The 14,580-nt window shown below is 47.2% G+C and overlaps 2 protein-coding genes across 2 annotated transcripts in view; one reads left to right on the forward strand and one right to left on the reverse strand.

The window, feature by feature from the left end:
• Window positions 1–3,719, forward strand: part of LACTBL1 (lactamase beta like 1) — a gene marked incomplete in the record, with an annotated part of 10,573 nt that extends 6,854 nt beyond the window's left edge. Inside the window, 1 exon segment of the mRNA XM_072426149.1 lies at window positions 601–3,719. Coding sequence (XP_072282250.1) covers window positions 601–1,588 — 988 coding nt within the window.
• Window positions 3,720–5,108: 1,389 nt separating this feature from the next.
• LOC140341161 (neuromedin-U receptor 1-like) lies at window positions 5,109–8,609 on the reverse strand. Its single transcript, XM_072426712.1, has 2 exons — window positions 8,489–8,609; window positions 5,109–6,124 (listed from the first exon to the last, which is right to left on the reverse strand). The coding sequence occupies exon 2, from the start codon at window positions 6,120–6,122 to the stop codon at window positions 5,109–5,111; it is 1,014 nt and encodes a 337-aa protein (XP_072282813.1). The 5' UTR covers window positions 6,123–6,124; window positions 8,489–8,609.
• Window positions 8,610–14,580: the final 5,971 nt, after the last annotated feature.

A 14,580-nucleotide genomic window follows, 5' to 3' on the forward strand; every position in this document is an offset into this window, starting at 1 on the left:
GGTCTGTAATTGTGGTCCCGAGTCTCATGGATGGCTATATTCCACCTGTCCAAGTATGGGAGTCTCACTCCTCCGTTCTCCAAATTGTCAGAACATTCAGCAGTAGGTAGGTGACCCGAGGTTGGCGGAGTGGGGGTCTTGCCGATCAGCTTCTCTTATGGGTGTTCTCTCCTCCATAGGTCTCCCCCGTGGGCTGCGATCCACCAACCTCCAGTGGAAGGGAAGCACCAGGGAAGCCATTCAGCTGCTGCAAGATGAAGTCTTGGTGGCAGATCCGGGCACAAGGTGGGTGAAAGGAATGGACCACCAGGCAGGTAAGCAGCCAGTACCTGGCACTGTCACCTGTCTACACAACGGACTTTGGGGAGTGCTGTAGCCAATAGCAACTGGTGGCCATTTTTACTTTTATACATCAGTTGTTATACGACTTAGCACACCATATCCAGTGCTGGAAGCTACCACGGCCGGGCCCGGAGGCTGCACTGGAGCACACAGTCCCTGTCCTGGAACCAGTACCACTTCTGAAAGAGCCGGGGGGGAGGGGGGTCTCACCATGGGCACCAAATAGGCTGCCTTTTGATTGTTGTCTCTGAATTCCAGGTGCCACTACAGTAATCTGGCATTCTCCCTGTTGGCACACGTCCTGGCAGAGCAGACATCAGAAGGGGATTACCAGCGCTGGGTGTCCGACAACATCCTGGACCGCATTGGCATGGAGGACACAGGCTTTGACCTCTCACCTCCCATCGTGTCCCAGATGGCGGTGGGTTTCTATGGCAGTGGACAGGTGGCGCCTCTCTATGATCTGGGTTGGTATCGCCCATCAGGTCAGATGTATTCCACGGCAGCAGATATGGCCAAGCTGGCTATGGCACTTCTGGGGACGTTCCACCGCCGAATCCTGGAGGCCGACACCCTAAAGACCATGCTGACACCGCTCTTCAGATGTTCCTCCGATTATTTTGCCAACAAAACCGGAACCCCGTGGGAGGTGAATGAGCAGCTTGGGTACGACATTGTGCGCAAAGATGGCGACCTGGACGGATATTCTGCCACCTTTTCCATCGTCCCCAAGATGCGCTTGAGCTTTATTGTCCTGATGTCGGGGATACGACCACAGGGGGAAGATATCGTGGCACAGACGTATCACCTCCTCATTCCTGCTATGGAAAAAGCTTTCAGAGAGACCGAGAAGAGGCTTAACCCTGCTCCCAACCCCACCCCTTACCTAGGATTTTACACCTACAAGAACCTGACATATTATGAGATTAGTGTTGGGCGGGGAGGCGTGCTGGAAATGCAGCGGTTTGGTGCCAACAAAAAACAGATCCTGGAGAGGTACCCCCCCATCCGCCTCCATTTCCTAGAAGAGCGCGTCCTGCAGGTTGTATTCGATAAAGAGTTCCCATGCATCCTGCAGCTTGGCTCTGCCTCGGTCTCCCTGGAAATGCAGGACCGCCAACTCTTCAACTTTTACCCCCTCAACCCACAGGGTCTGTCCCCGGGATTCGATGCTCCGGGCCTGGAGATCTACAACGTCCAGCGCATTTACCACAAACCCGTCAGCAAAGAAGGACGGAGCAACTGAACAGCAAAGAAAAGCGGAGCACATTTCTGTGCACCCCACAAAGATCAGACATTATGCAAACCCCACCGAGAGGAAGAGACAGAATGTGGACAATCCGGTGACACCAACTTAGGGGGTCACCACACCAATATTTCAGTGTTTGCTGGAAGGTAAACCCGAGCTTCTGTTCTGTCAGGGGTTCAGTACCGGGGTCTGTACCCCTGCTGTGCCCATTATGAGGGGTCCTGACCATCCCTGTGCCGAGTTCCTGGGTCTGTACCCCGCTATGCCCATTATAAGGGTCTCCCATCATCCCTGTGCTCGGTTCCTGGGTTTGTACCCCTGCTCTGTCCATTAAAAAGGGGTCACCACCATCCCTGTCCTGGGTCTGTACCCCCACTGTGCCCATTATAAGGGGTCCTCACCCTCCCTGTGCTGGGTCTGTACCCTATGAAGTGATAATGGGGTCACCATGGGTTTCAGGTACAATGTTTTGTATTTTTACAGACCTAACCCTCCCCCCCAAAAACACCGAAGCAAGATGGGATCATGTAACCAGTGCAGTCTCACGTAGGGAAAGGGAAGATGGTTTAGAAGCACTGGGGCACTGCAGGAAATTAATTGAGGTCCCACAGATGAAGGACTCTGCTATCTCTACTGGAAAGCTTTGGATCCAGCCAGTACAGCAGTGACTCATCATCCTACAGCAGTATAAAATCTCCTCTGACCAAAGCTCACTGTGTGCCCAATAAAGCTTTGATTGTTTTATTCAGAGGATCTTCTTATCTGAACTGTCTCAGAAATCCCTACACAGTGACTCCATATTTACTGCTCTACTCCCATCTGGTGGCTGGGCTCAGCAATTACAGGATACACTAAAGTGCTAACCTTTGCTGCCACCTTCAGATCATACATGGTAGTGCACACAATCTAATGTGCAACACACAATATCATTGCTCATCTGCTGCCATCTAGTGCCGCATCCTGGGAATTCCATACACACAGTGACATTATTATTAACAGTATTTTTATAGCTTCAACATATTAAATAGGAGCTGCAAATGGCAGACAGATACAGTCAGTGACACAAAAGTAGAAGAGGACCTTGACCCATAGATCTTACAATTTACTTTAGTTTGTAAGTTTTACATGAGTTTCTTTAAAGAAAAATCTTTAACCTGCTGCATTATGGGCCTCATACCATCTCTCCTCTAGACATGTTGGGGCCCCTTTCATATTTGTTCCCCTAGGTTGGACAGACCTGCTGTCTCATAGTGATGAAATATCAGTCAGTCAGTCAGTCAGTGCTCCCCTACAGCACCGCAAGCAGCCATTGCCACTATGACCATAGGCTATTGTATGTACAGAGGTGTCCTGAGATTATGGTGGTGACAGGTTCTCTTTATATCCACCTCCCATCAGTCCTCACAGCAATATCGCATCCAATTATAACCAATGTACAAACCGACACTAACCTGGCACCCTGTATGAGCTCCATTCTCTCCTTATCATTAGCCTCACCTGTCTCAGCCCCTGCCAGTCAGGACAGGAAACCCCACACCTGGGAACATCTGCTGATTGGCTCACCTGGGCCACAGACTTCCTTAAAGTGAAACTCCACCTAATACAGAGAAAACGGAAATTTACCTCCAGGTCAGCAGTGCAGATTTTATCCATCGTACCCACTTCTGTCCTGCAGATCCTGAGACCCTCAAATCATACAGAATGACAGCTAAATATCAGGGCTGATGGTAATATGAGCGTCCATGGCAGAGTTCCCTGGATATTCCCTTTATATCAGGACTATACCATTACCCCCCACTGTGACCCTGGGGGTGAATGGACCCCCTCTCTTATTACCCCCTCCCCATCCATCACCAACAATAACAGACCAACCCAAGGCCGGAAATTCATAGCCGTTTGCATTGGTTGGTTTATGTGGGATCACAGAGTGCCGGAATATAATGGGCGTGGCTTGTATAAAATGGGTGTGGCTCAATAGGTGTGAGTATTTCGGTGTCATTCCATCTGTGGACAGTGGTTACATTGCCAGTTCTCTTCCGCCATTCGTCCCTTTTAATAAAAAACTGCAATTAGGTTTTTGGTACAATGGCTGTAATACTTGATCCGAATAAACTCATGGCTTTTCTTACATTTAGAATTTGTTTATTGTGCTGAAAGAAAATAAATTAACATAAAAAACTGATATGATCGACAGCCACAGAATCTACATGGAGGAAGTCTCGTCGTCATGGGTCCAGGTCAGCTGAGAGTGGAGCGCTATGGGTAAGAACCTGAGTTCCTCCCGGCCCCGGGCCCTCCCGGAGAGACCCACCAGGCTCTCCACATGTGATGGACTTTTCTGTATCCTGGAGAAGGCCGGGGAGCTGCTGTAGGACGGATTGTTGTCAGGGTGGCGGCAGATGATTTCCCGGAAACATTCCCGGAATTTGGTTGACAGCAGGTTGTAGATAATGGGATTGATGGCTGCACTAAGGTAGAAGAAGATTCCAGAAAGGATGTGGACGTACTGGAAGACGGTGTGCATGGCGTCCGTCCACTGGACGATGAAGCTCCAGAGAAGCCGGTCTATGTGGAATGGCGCCCAGCAGATGGTGAAGACAACGACAACCACGCCTGCTGTGACAACACAGAGAAGTGTTATGACATCACACCTTCCCATAATGCACTCTGCCACAAACCACCATTCTCACCTGCAAATTCTCAGTCTGAAATAGCGGTCTGAGATGGGGTAAGTGAAATTCACCTCATAGATAAGATTGTGAGCCCCTTTGAGGGACATGATATGACTATGGCGCTAATGATATGACTATGGTCTTTGTACAGCGCTGCATAATATGTTAGTGCTATATAAATACTGTGTAATATTATTAATAGAGCTAAAGTGAATCTGTCAGCACAGACTAAACTGGCTGTCTATGAAGGGCCCTGCCTGACACTTCACTAGCAGCATACTTGTTCTGCATACATTTTCTTCTGATGTTATCCCAAGCTTGTTTTGGTGAAATTAATGCAATGTAACTGGGATTTTCTTTCCACGTCTGTAGCGTAGTTACAGCTGATCACAAAATAGTGGAATCTGATGTTAAATCTACATTGTTTGCCCCTCATTGGGCAGAGGAGGTAACATCTGCCCTACTTATCTCATTCAAGGAATGTTCTACAAACAGCCCCCAGGAACAACACTGGATGATGTCATCATTCTGATTTACAGAATTGTGGGAAATGTGAACAGAGACCCAATCTGACCCCATGGGCCCCAGAACAGCTGCCCCTTTGCACTCCCCTGGGGTAAGTATAAAAATATTCATTAGACAATATAAAGATTCCAGGCTGAAGGGAAACTTCCGGACCTCAGAAAGCAGATGATATGGAAATGCCACATTCCTGATGTGTAAGGGAGAAGCCAGGCGTGTCAGTGGATTGGTTCTACTGATACAACCAATGCATGTTAGGGATTGGGGCCCCTCCCCATACACACAGGGTCCACTCTACTGTACCACTAACACATTAGCACCATTCAACCCACAAATATGGAGATCCAGAGATGAGCACAACCCATGTGGTGCCTAGCACTGTCACACAGAGACAGCCAGGCATCCGGCATTTCCAGGGGATAAGTAATAGAAGCCACATTTACATTATAGTAATACGCACACAACATTTTGGTGATCTGCCGCCTCTTGCCATTCTCCAGCGCGATTCTCCACGTGGTATCTGTCTTGGTGGTGTTGCCCAATCTCCGTATAGGAAATCTCTTTTCACGGGTGAGCTGGCAGCCAATCAGCAGGTAGAGAATGGTGATAATGGAGACTGGGAGAAAGTAAAAGAAAATGGTAGTCACCTGAACCACCAGATTGTAGATCCATTTGGGTTTGAGAATGGCGCAGGTGGCTGACTCATCCACTCTCTCCAAGGATGGCAGGTAAATGTAATAAATGCCATGCAGCACTGTGTTAGGAATGGCACATAGGAGGGAAGCGCACCACACACTGCCAATCACCTTCCTAGCATGAGCGTTGGTCATTACATGCTTGGTTTTCAGTGGGTGCACCACGGCCAAGTACCTCTCCACGCTCAGTGCCGTCACATTTAGCACCGATGCAAAGCACACGGTCTCAAAGAGGAAAGTCTTAAAGTAGCAGCCACCCTCACCAAATGGGAAGGGGTAGTTCTGCCACATCTCGTACGTCTCTAGTGGCATTCCAAAGACTAGGACCAGAAGGTCGGACACGGCCAGACTGAAGAGGTATAGATTTGTTGGGGTTCTCATTTTGTGGTGTTTGGCGATGACAGTACAGGTGAGGAGGTTTCCTGCCACCCCGGTCAGGAATATGATCAGATATGTCAGTGATACTGGCAGGAAGAACGAAGACATTTTAGGTCCTAAAATACGGAACAAAAGCTTCTGAACCACCTGGGCCCGACTCTGGTTGCTCCTCCAGGTCTCATTAGTCAAGGTCCAGTTACAGGATTTCAGCTGGAGGTCCACAGAGCAAATATAGAAAAGGTCCTCTTTATCCACAGACGCCATCACTGTAATGAAAGGGGGAAAAAGGGGGGACTATGAGTTACAGGACTGTCAGGGGAGCGTGAAGAACCCAGAAAAACAACAAGTACCCATCCCCCTTATCAGTTCACCTGACCTATGGCAGATATGGCAGGCACATTCACCGAAAGCGCTGTTGATGTATATCCCCTGCTGCAGGTTGGGGGACCTCCCGGATTTGGTGTCCTAGGGCTGCGGAGGTATTACGAGGTTAATTATGAAAGGTGACCTAACCCTTCAAAGGTAGTAATCAAATTCAACCACAAGATGGCACTGCTGTGACAAAAAATCAACCATGTCAGCTTTTGCTATAAACTGTCAGCACAGAGGGTCCCTGGGGTTATATAATGTGTGTTCCTTTATAGGGGACATGGAATGCCTTGGGCTCCTGTTTGGATTCATATTGGAAACACACACCCCCGTGCATCCAAAGTGTCTGAAACTGAAACACAATACACAGAGGAGGTGAGGGTGACACAATATGCAGAGGGGGTGATGGTGACACTACACACAGAAGGGGTGAGGGTGACACAATACACAGAGGGGGTGAGGGTGACACAATATGCAGAGGGGGTGATGGTGACACAATACACAGAGGGGGTGAGGGTGACACAATACACAGAAGGGGTGAGGGTGACACTACACACAGAAGGGGTGAGGGTGACACAATACACAGAGGGGGTGAGGGTGAGGGGGTGAGGGTGACACAATACACAGAAGGGGTGAGGGTGACACTACACACAGAAGGGGTGAGGGTGACACAATACACAGAGGGGGTGAGGGTGGCACAATACACAGAGGAAGGTAAGGGTGACATAACACACAGAGGGGGTGAGAGTGACATAACACACAGAGGGTATGAGGTGACACAATACACAGAAGGGGTGAGGGTGACACAATACACAGGGGTAGAGGGTGACACAATACACAGAGGGGGTGAGAGTGACACAATACACAGAGGGGATGAGGGTGACACGGGGTGAGGGTGACACAATACACAGAGGGGGTGAGGGTGGCACAACACACAGAGGGGGTGAGGGTGGCACAAAACACAGAGGAGGTGAGGGTGACATAACACACAGAGGGGGTGAGGGTGACACAATACACAGAAGGGGTGAGGGTGACACTACACACACAAGGGGTGAGGGTGACACAACACACAGACGGGGTGAGGGTGACACAATACACAGAGGGGGTGAGGGTGACACAATACACAGAGGGGGTGAGGGTGACACAATACACAGGGGGTGAGGGTGACACAATACACAGAGGGGGTGAGGGTGACACAATACACAGAGGGGGTGAGGGTGACACAATACACAGGGGGGTGAGAGTGACCCAATACACAGAGGGGGTGAGGGTGACACAATACACAGACGGGGTGTGGGTGACACAATACAAAGAGGGGGTGAGGGTGACACAATACACAGAGGGGGTGAGAGTGACCCAATACACAGAGGGGGTGAGGGTGGCACAATACACAGAGGAGGTGAGGGTGACATAACACACAGAGGGGGTGAGGGTGACATAACACACAGAGGGGGTGAGGGTGACACAATACACAGACGGGTGAGGGTGACACAATACACAGAGGGGATGAGGGTGACACAACACACAGACGGGGTGAGGGTGACACAACACACAGACGGGGTGAGGGTGACACACTACACAGAGGGGGTGAGGGTGACACAATGCACAGAGGGGGTGAGGGTGACACAATACACAGGGGGGTGAGAGTGACCCAATACACAGAGAGGGTGAGGGTGACACAATACACAGACGGGGTGAGGGTGACACAATACACAGAGGGGGTGAGGGTGACACAATACACAGAGGGGGGGGTGAGGGTGACACAATACACAGAGATAGTGAGGGTGACACAATACACGGAGGTGGTGAGGGTGACACAATACACGGAGGGGGTGAGGGTGGCACAATACACGGAGGTGGTGAGGGTGACACAATACACCGAGGGGGTGAGGGTGACACAATACACGGAGGGGGTGAGGGTGACAAAACACACAGGGGTTTGAGGGTGACACAATACACAGAAGGGGTGAGGGTGACATAACACACAGGGGGAGTGAGGGTGACACAATACACAGAGGGGGTGAGGGTGACACAGAGTTGACAGTGATACAGTACAAAAGGGGCAATTTTGACACAATACACTGAGGGGGTGACACATATCATACAAGAGGTAAGGGTGCCAAAATGTGCATGGGGGGTGAGTGTGATACAATACACAGAAAGTTGATAGTGACACAATTCATTTAATACATACAGGTATCTGAACATTCACAGAATCCCCTTTATATATTCATCCAAATCTCCAGTGATGTCACACTCACCCCTACTGTAGGGACCAGAACTTGATCACTGATCCCCTGTGTTGCACCTCCCTCCACGGGCACCTCTTATACCCCTCTCTCATCCAACACTGAAGAGACTCCTCTGCACATCAGTGCCTGTCTGTCTTTCTTCTGCTGGCTCAGATACTGACAATACAGCAATAATATAACTCTGTGTCACCGCCTGTGCGTTCACTCTGTCATTTCCCCCATTTCACACACACAGGCGGACTGGCTCACCAAATTCACTTCTCAGTGTGGTCACCTCATGTATAGGGGTCATGTGACCTCACTGTGACTTCATTTCCTAACCTAGACATCAAATATCTGTGTGGGAATTTGTCAGCCTACAATGACTGAGGAGCCTCTAGTGATTGAGAAGCTCCCAAAGAATGAGAAGCCTCCAATGATGGAGTCTCCAATGACTGAGAATCTCCTAAAGGTTGAGAAGCCCCCAAAGACTAAGAAGCCTCCAGTGACTGAGATGCCTCCAATGATGGAGTCTCCAAAGACCCCAAAGACTGAGAAGCCTCCAAATACTGAGGAATCTCCAGTAACTAAAACGCCCCCAATGACTGAAGAAGCCCTCAAAGACTGACGAGCCTGCAATTACTAAGATGCCCAAAGTGACTGAGGGGCCCCTAGTGACTGAGATGGCCCCAGTGACTGGGGAGCCTCCGATTGCTGAGGAACCCCTAGTGACTGAGCAGACACCAAAGACTAAGGAATCTTCAGTAACTGAAAACCTCCAATAACTAGAGGTCAATGATCAGACCCATACAGGAGGCCTGTGATGATCGTTCCTGGACAGTCTTGTATATCAGGACACCAGTCATCAGGAATATACAGTCATTTCTGACGGGTCCTGATTATGATATATTGCCAACGTGTTCTGTTGCCCTGTTCAAATAAAGAGACATTCTTAATATGAGACATGCTGGTGGCATGTCAGAAGAGCTGACACTCTATAGAGTAGGGGATCTGGAGAAGGGGAGAATGACCGAGGGAGCCTGGATGGGGGTGTGGAGGAACATCAAGTCTTCTTTTATGTTCTTCCCTTCCCAAGGTTTTCTCTGTCTGTCCAGTTTTCTTTGTTATATGGATTGATTTTTGACCAAGGGTGACATACATGGGGAAGGGTTTGTGCTTCCTGGCCCTGTGTTTTTTTTTTAATAAATTAAGTTTTCACAAAAATTCTGCTCTTTACTTTTCTGTTATGTATGTATTGTATTTTATGTTTATCTTCATTATAATAAAGTACATTACATCAGAGAGAGAGCTTTGTGTGCAGTGGTTGTATTTCAGCTTGTATTGATCACCATGACAGATCCGTATCCATCCACACACACAGGACGAGGTTCTGCAACCTGTACACTCATATTTCGGGAGAGGGTCCCTCGCCTGCCCCCTCCATCAATGAACATAATCAGCCCAGGGTGGTGATACAGACTGGAAAGGATTAAATCCAAGCCCAATACCCATCACCATCCTTGGTGCCAGGATGTAAATGAAACCCAGAAAGACTGAGCTGGCAGCGGTTGGTGGCAGATGGGACATGTGCGTCATCCCCCCACAGATGGAAGTTTATGACACGTTATATAGAACATATAATATATATATAAATCTTTCCACATGATGTACATACAATGACTTCCAATAAAAGAAGAACCTTCACTCACTGAGCAGAGCTATTATCCCTGATCCCTGCTACAGAAAGTATATTCTTTGGTCCATATATAATCTGCCTTACAATCGATTGGCTGGTAAAATCACTTCAGATCTGATCAATTTATAGGTTTAGTGATTGGATCAGAAATGACCAAATGGCACATGTACTAGGTCATGGGTTATTGGTGGTTTTACAGCTTAGATGCTTCATATGTACATGGGACTGAATTAGGGGCCACCTGAGGGACCCCTGGCCCTCCCTCATGCCCCCCGCTGGTTGCACTGACATCTGCAGTAAAAAAATTCTCAGGCATTGTCATTTAAATAATAATATATTCAGTGACAGGCAGACTGTGTGTGTAATATATTAATATATTCAGTGACAGGCAGACTGTGTGTGTATTATATTAATATATTCAGTGACAGGCAGCCTCTGTGTGTATTATATTAATATATTCTGTGACAGACGGACTGTGTGTGTATTACATTGATATATTCAGTGACAAGCGAACCATGTGTGTGTATTATATTAATATATTCAGTGACAGGCAGATGATGTGTGTAATATATTAATATATTCAATGAAAGGCAGACGATGTGTGTGTTTATTAATAATATATTCAGTGACAGGTGGACGGTGTGGGTATTATAATGTTATATACAGTGACAGGGGGACTGTGTGTGTGTGAATTAAGAGTAATGACAGATGGTACCATAGCAGCAATCTGCTCTGTATTAGCAGACTCTGTTATCTTCAATGTTTCAGGAAAGATAAATGAATGCTTACATTTACATATCACCTGTCAGTAACTGCACAAGTCTTCCTTAACAAGTCACTGTCAAAATTTATAACAGCTCTACATTTTATCATCAGGTTGATGCCTGTGCAAAGATGACGCTGTACTTCTGGAGAGAAAAGCAGATAAAGGAATTGCCAGGGGGAGGGTTGTGATTTCTGGCATAGGTGGTAATAGCTGGAAGAAGAACTTGACACATTACTTGAAGTGCTCTTGTGTAGTCACCCTGTCACATGGGCTTCTGACAGACAATATTTAGACACGGGGTACTGTTGTCGAGAAACTCACCATGAAAAATGCTATGCAGCTATTGCAAAGAAGCTGCAGGAGTCAGGCGACTGACATATTGTTGTGTAAATGTATAGATAAAATTCCGCCCAACTTGAGTGCTGAGCCAGGAGCTGACAATCTAATACATCATATGTCTGTCAATACATCATATCCTTGCAGCACGTGGATGTACACAGGCTGAAATGACATCTTGTTACACAAGTTTATTACAAGATTACAGCATGCAGTAAATTTCTCTGCTTCACTGTTTGCTGCAATAAATGCAATTTATGGTGGTGCTGGCCCAGCTGTGTCCTAATTCAGAGTAATGAATGATTTATATGGTGATGATGTTTTGTATGGGCTGCCTGGTGGTGAGAGCACCTCTCCTGTTTGGTTATCTGTAGATCTTTATGGTCCTGCCCTCATAAATCGTCTGATTGTGTAGCAAATGAGACATAGCAGACAGCACCCTACATGGGACGAGGTAAAGAGGAACTCTGCTCTTACCACTGGTTTGTCAGAACCTTCTTCTGGAAGTTAGCAGAGCTCCCCCCTCATACATTGGGGTATCTGCCCTGAACCTCTGACATTGTCCAACCCCACAGTGTTAGGCTGGCTACACACGTCCAATATTTGTCATTTGAAATGATCTTTCACAATCCTTTCCAGCGAAAAATGAACAAGCTCTGTACATACAGCACCATTCTGCTCTATGGGGAGGGGGAGAACGATGAGGTGGCACCCCACTGTGTTCTCTCCCCTTCACTTTCATTACGATCATTCGTCACTCTTGGATCCACCATGGGAAATCCATGAACGATGAGTGCTATACACTTACCAGATTCCCGTCCAATATCATCCCTGAGGCGATTATTGGATGAGAATCATCTGACGTGTGTAAGTACCCTTACTGGAACTGTCAAACTTGGTGAGAGTGAAGGGGCAAGAGGCTTATTTTACTAAATTCTGCAAAGGTTTATCACCTGGATCTCCTAGATTGTAAGCTCTTTGGGACANCCCAACTTGAGTGCTGAGCCAGGAGCTGACAATCTAATACATCATATGTCTGTCAATACATCATATCCTTGCAGCACGTGGATGTACACAGGCTGAAATGACATCTTGTTACACAAGTTTATTACAAGATTACAGCATGCAGTAAATTTCTCTGCTTCACTGTTTGCTGCAATAAATGCAATTTATGGTGGTGCTGGCCCAGCTGTGTCCTAATTCAGAGTAATGAATGATTTATATGGTGATGATGTTTTGTATGGGCTGCCTGGTGGTGAGAGCACCTCTCCTGTTTGGTTATCTGTAGATCTTTATGGTCCTGCCCTCATAAATCGTCTGATTGTGTAGCAAATGAGACATAGCAGACAGCACCCTACATGGGACGAGGTAAAGAGGAACTCTGCTCTTACCACTGGTTTGTCAGAACCTTCTTCTGGAAGTTAGCAGAGCTCCCCCCTCATACATTGGGGTATCTGCCCTGAACCTCTGACATTGTCCAACCCCACAGTGTTAGGCTGGCTACACACGTCCAATATTTGTCATTTGAAATGATCTTTCACAATCCTTTCCAGCGAAAAATGAACAAGCTCTGTACATACAGCACCATTCTGCTCTATGGGGAGGGGGAGAACGATGAGGTGGCACCCCACTGTGTTCTCTCCCCTTCACTTTCATTACGATCATTCGTCACTCTTGGATCCACCATGGGAAATCCATGAACGATGAGTGCTATACACTTACCAGATTCCCGTCCAATATCATCCCTGAGGCGATTATTGGATGAGAATCATCTGACGTGTGTAAGTACCCTTACTGGAACTGTCAAACTTGGTGAGAGTGAAGGGGCAAGAGGCTTATTTTACTAAATTCTGCAAAGGTTTATCACCTGGATCTCCTAGATTGTAAGCTCTTTGGGACAGGGTCCTCTCCTCCTCCTGTGTCACTGTGTGTATCTGTCTGTCATTTGCAAACCCCTATTTAATGTACAGCGCTGTGTAATATGTTGGTGCTATATAAATCCTGTTTAATAATAATAATCACAAATGTTTAGATTGGGAGAGGAAACATTATCAGGGTTCGGAGGATTGCACAGCCTAACAAAGTAGGAGAGTAAAGGGATGCTGCTGTAACTGTATGCTGCTGTTCCTTACTGTCGAATCACTAGGTGGGGGGAGCGTTATTTCAGTTGTACTGTGTGGATGGGCTGCCTGGATCACATCGCAATATTTAGGTCCATTATTGACAAGTCTCTGATGAGGGCTTTAGCAGACGTTGTCTCTTTAATGCGGCAGTTCCAGCTTTGGCCCACATCCTCCAGATCCCAGTATTCGGCCTGTATGATCGCTATGAATTGGAGAAGTTTCCATCCTGATCCATGGGAAGACATTAAAGGGAATAAGCCGATGTGACCTTTCATCCTCCACTTACACATTTGTTGCTAATTAACCTGCAGCAGCTTCTTTTCTGTCAGTTAATAAATAACTTTCACAACAGTGAAATACTTGTGATAAATCCACACTTTATATCTGAATATTCCATGAAATCTGAGTGATAATAAAGAACTCTGGCCAGCAGCACTGCAATGAGCTCCAGGTGCATTGTATCACCCACAGGCCTGTTCTCTGCACACAAATATTTACTAATATGTCCTAATTGGGAACTGACACATATTGAAAGGCTTTAGGCACTACACATGCCCACTCCTGCCCTCAGCTTGGCAATGCTCAGCATGTGAAGGTAGAAGTCTTTACCGGTACACTTCTTTACAGACACTGAGCCCAGAGGATCAATATGGCAGTCAAGTAATTGCAGCATACGTACATAAGACACGTATTCCCTTGAGCAATGTTGAAATTCCACAGCACTTTTGGGCTCTGTTCTTATTGCCCGGTGTCACTGTACCAGCTGGAGGTACAGGGGTTGGGGTTGTCCTTTATGCAAGTTGTTTAGCAGCTGTGTGACTGTACCATTTAGCTCCAACATAGATGTGTGGGGATTCCTCCAAGCTACAATTCAACATGTAGACTCTGTTAGCCGCCATCACTACAGCTCCATAATCTGCTACCACCCTGGTCTCCAAACATCAACAACCTAACAAAGCATTGAGAGCCACTAGAAAAATCTGACCCCAACCCTTGCTGCTATTATCTGCTCCATTTTATAACTTTTATAAATCCTGGGGTGACCTGCTCGAGTGATTTCTCTCCTATGTAGAGATCATGTGGAAGATAAAGTCCCTGGCCAGGTATGGTCATCACTGCGGGGGAGGAAGATTTCCTTGGACAACATCATTGTTTTATGTGCTAAACATGATCTCCCTGCCACACCTTCAGAAATACTTCT

The sequence above is a fragment of the Pyxicephalus adspersus genome, chromosome 11 (assembly GCF_032062135.1).
Source record: "Pyxicephalus adspersus chromosome 11, UCB_Pads_2.0, whole genome shotgun sequence".
Taxonomy (NCBI): domain Eukaryota; kingdom Metazoa; phylum Chordata; class Amphibia; order Anura; family Pyxicephalidae; genus Pyxicephalus; species Pyxicephalus adspersus.

Bases quoted from the DNA above. Each gene is read 5' to 3' on its own strand.
- LOC140341161 (XM_072426712.1), bottom strand. From the start codon at position 6,122: ATGGCGTCTGTGGATAAAGAGGACCTTTTCTATATTTGCTCTGTGGAC.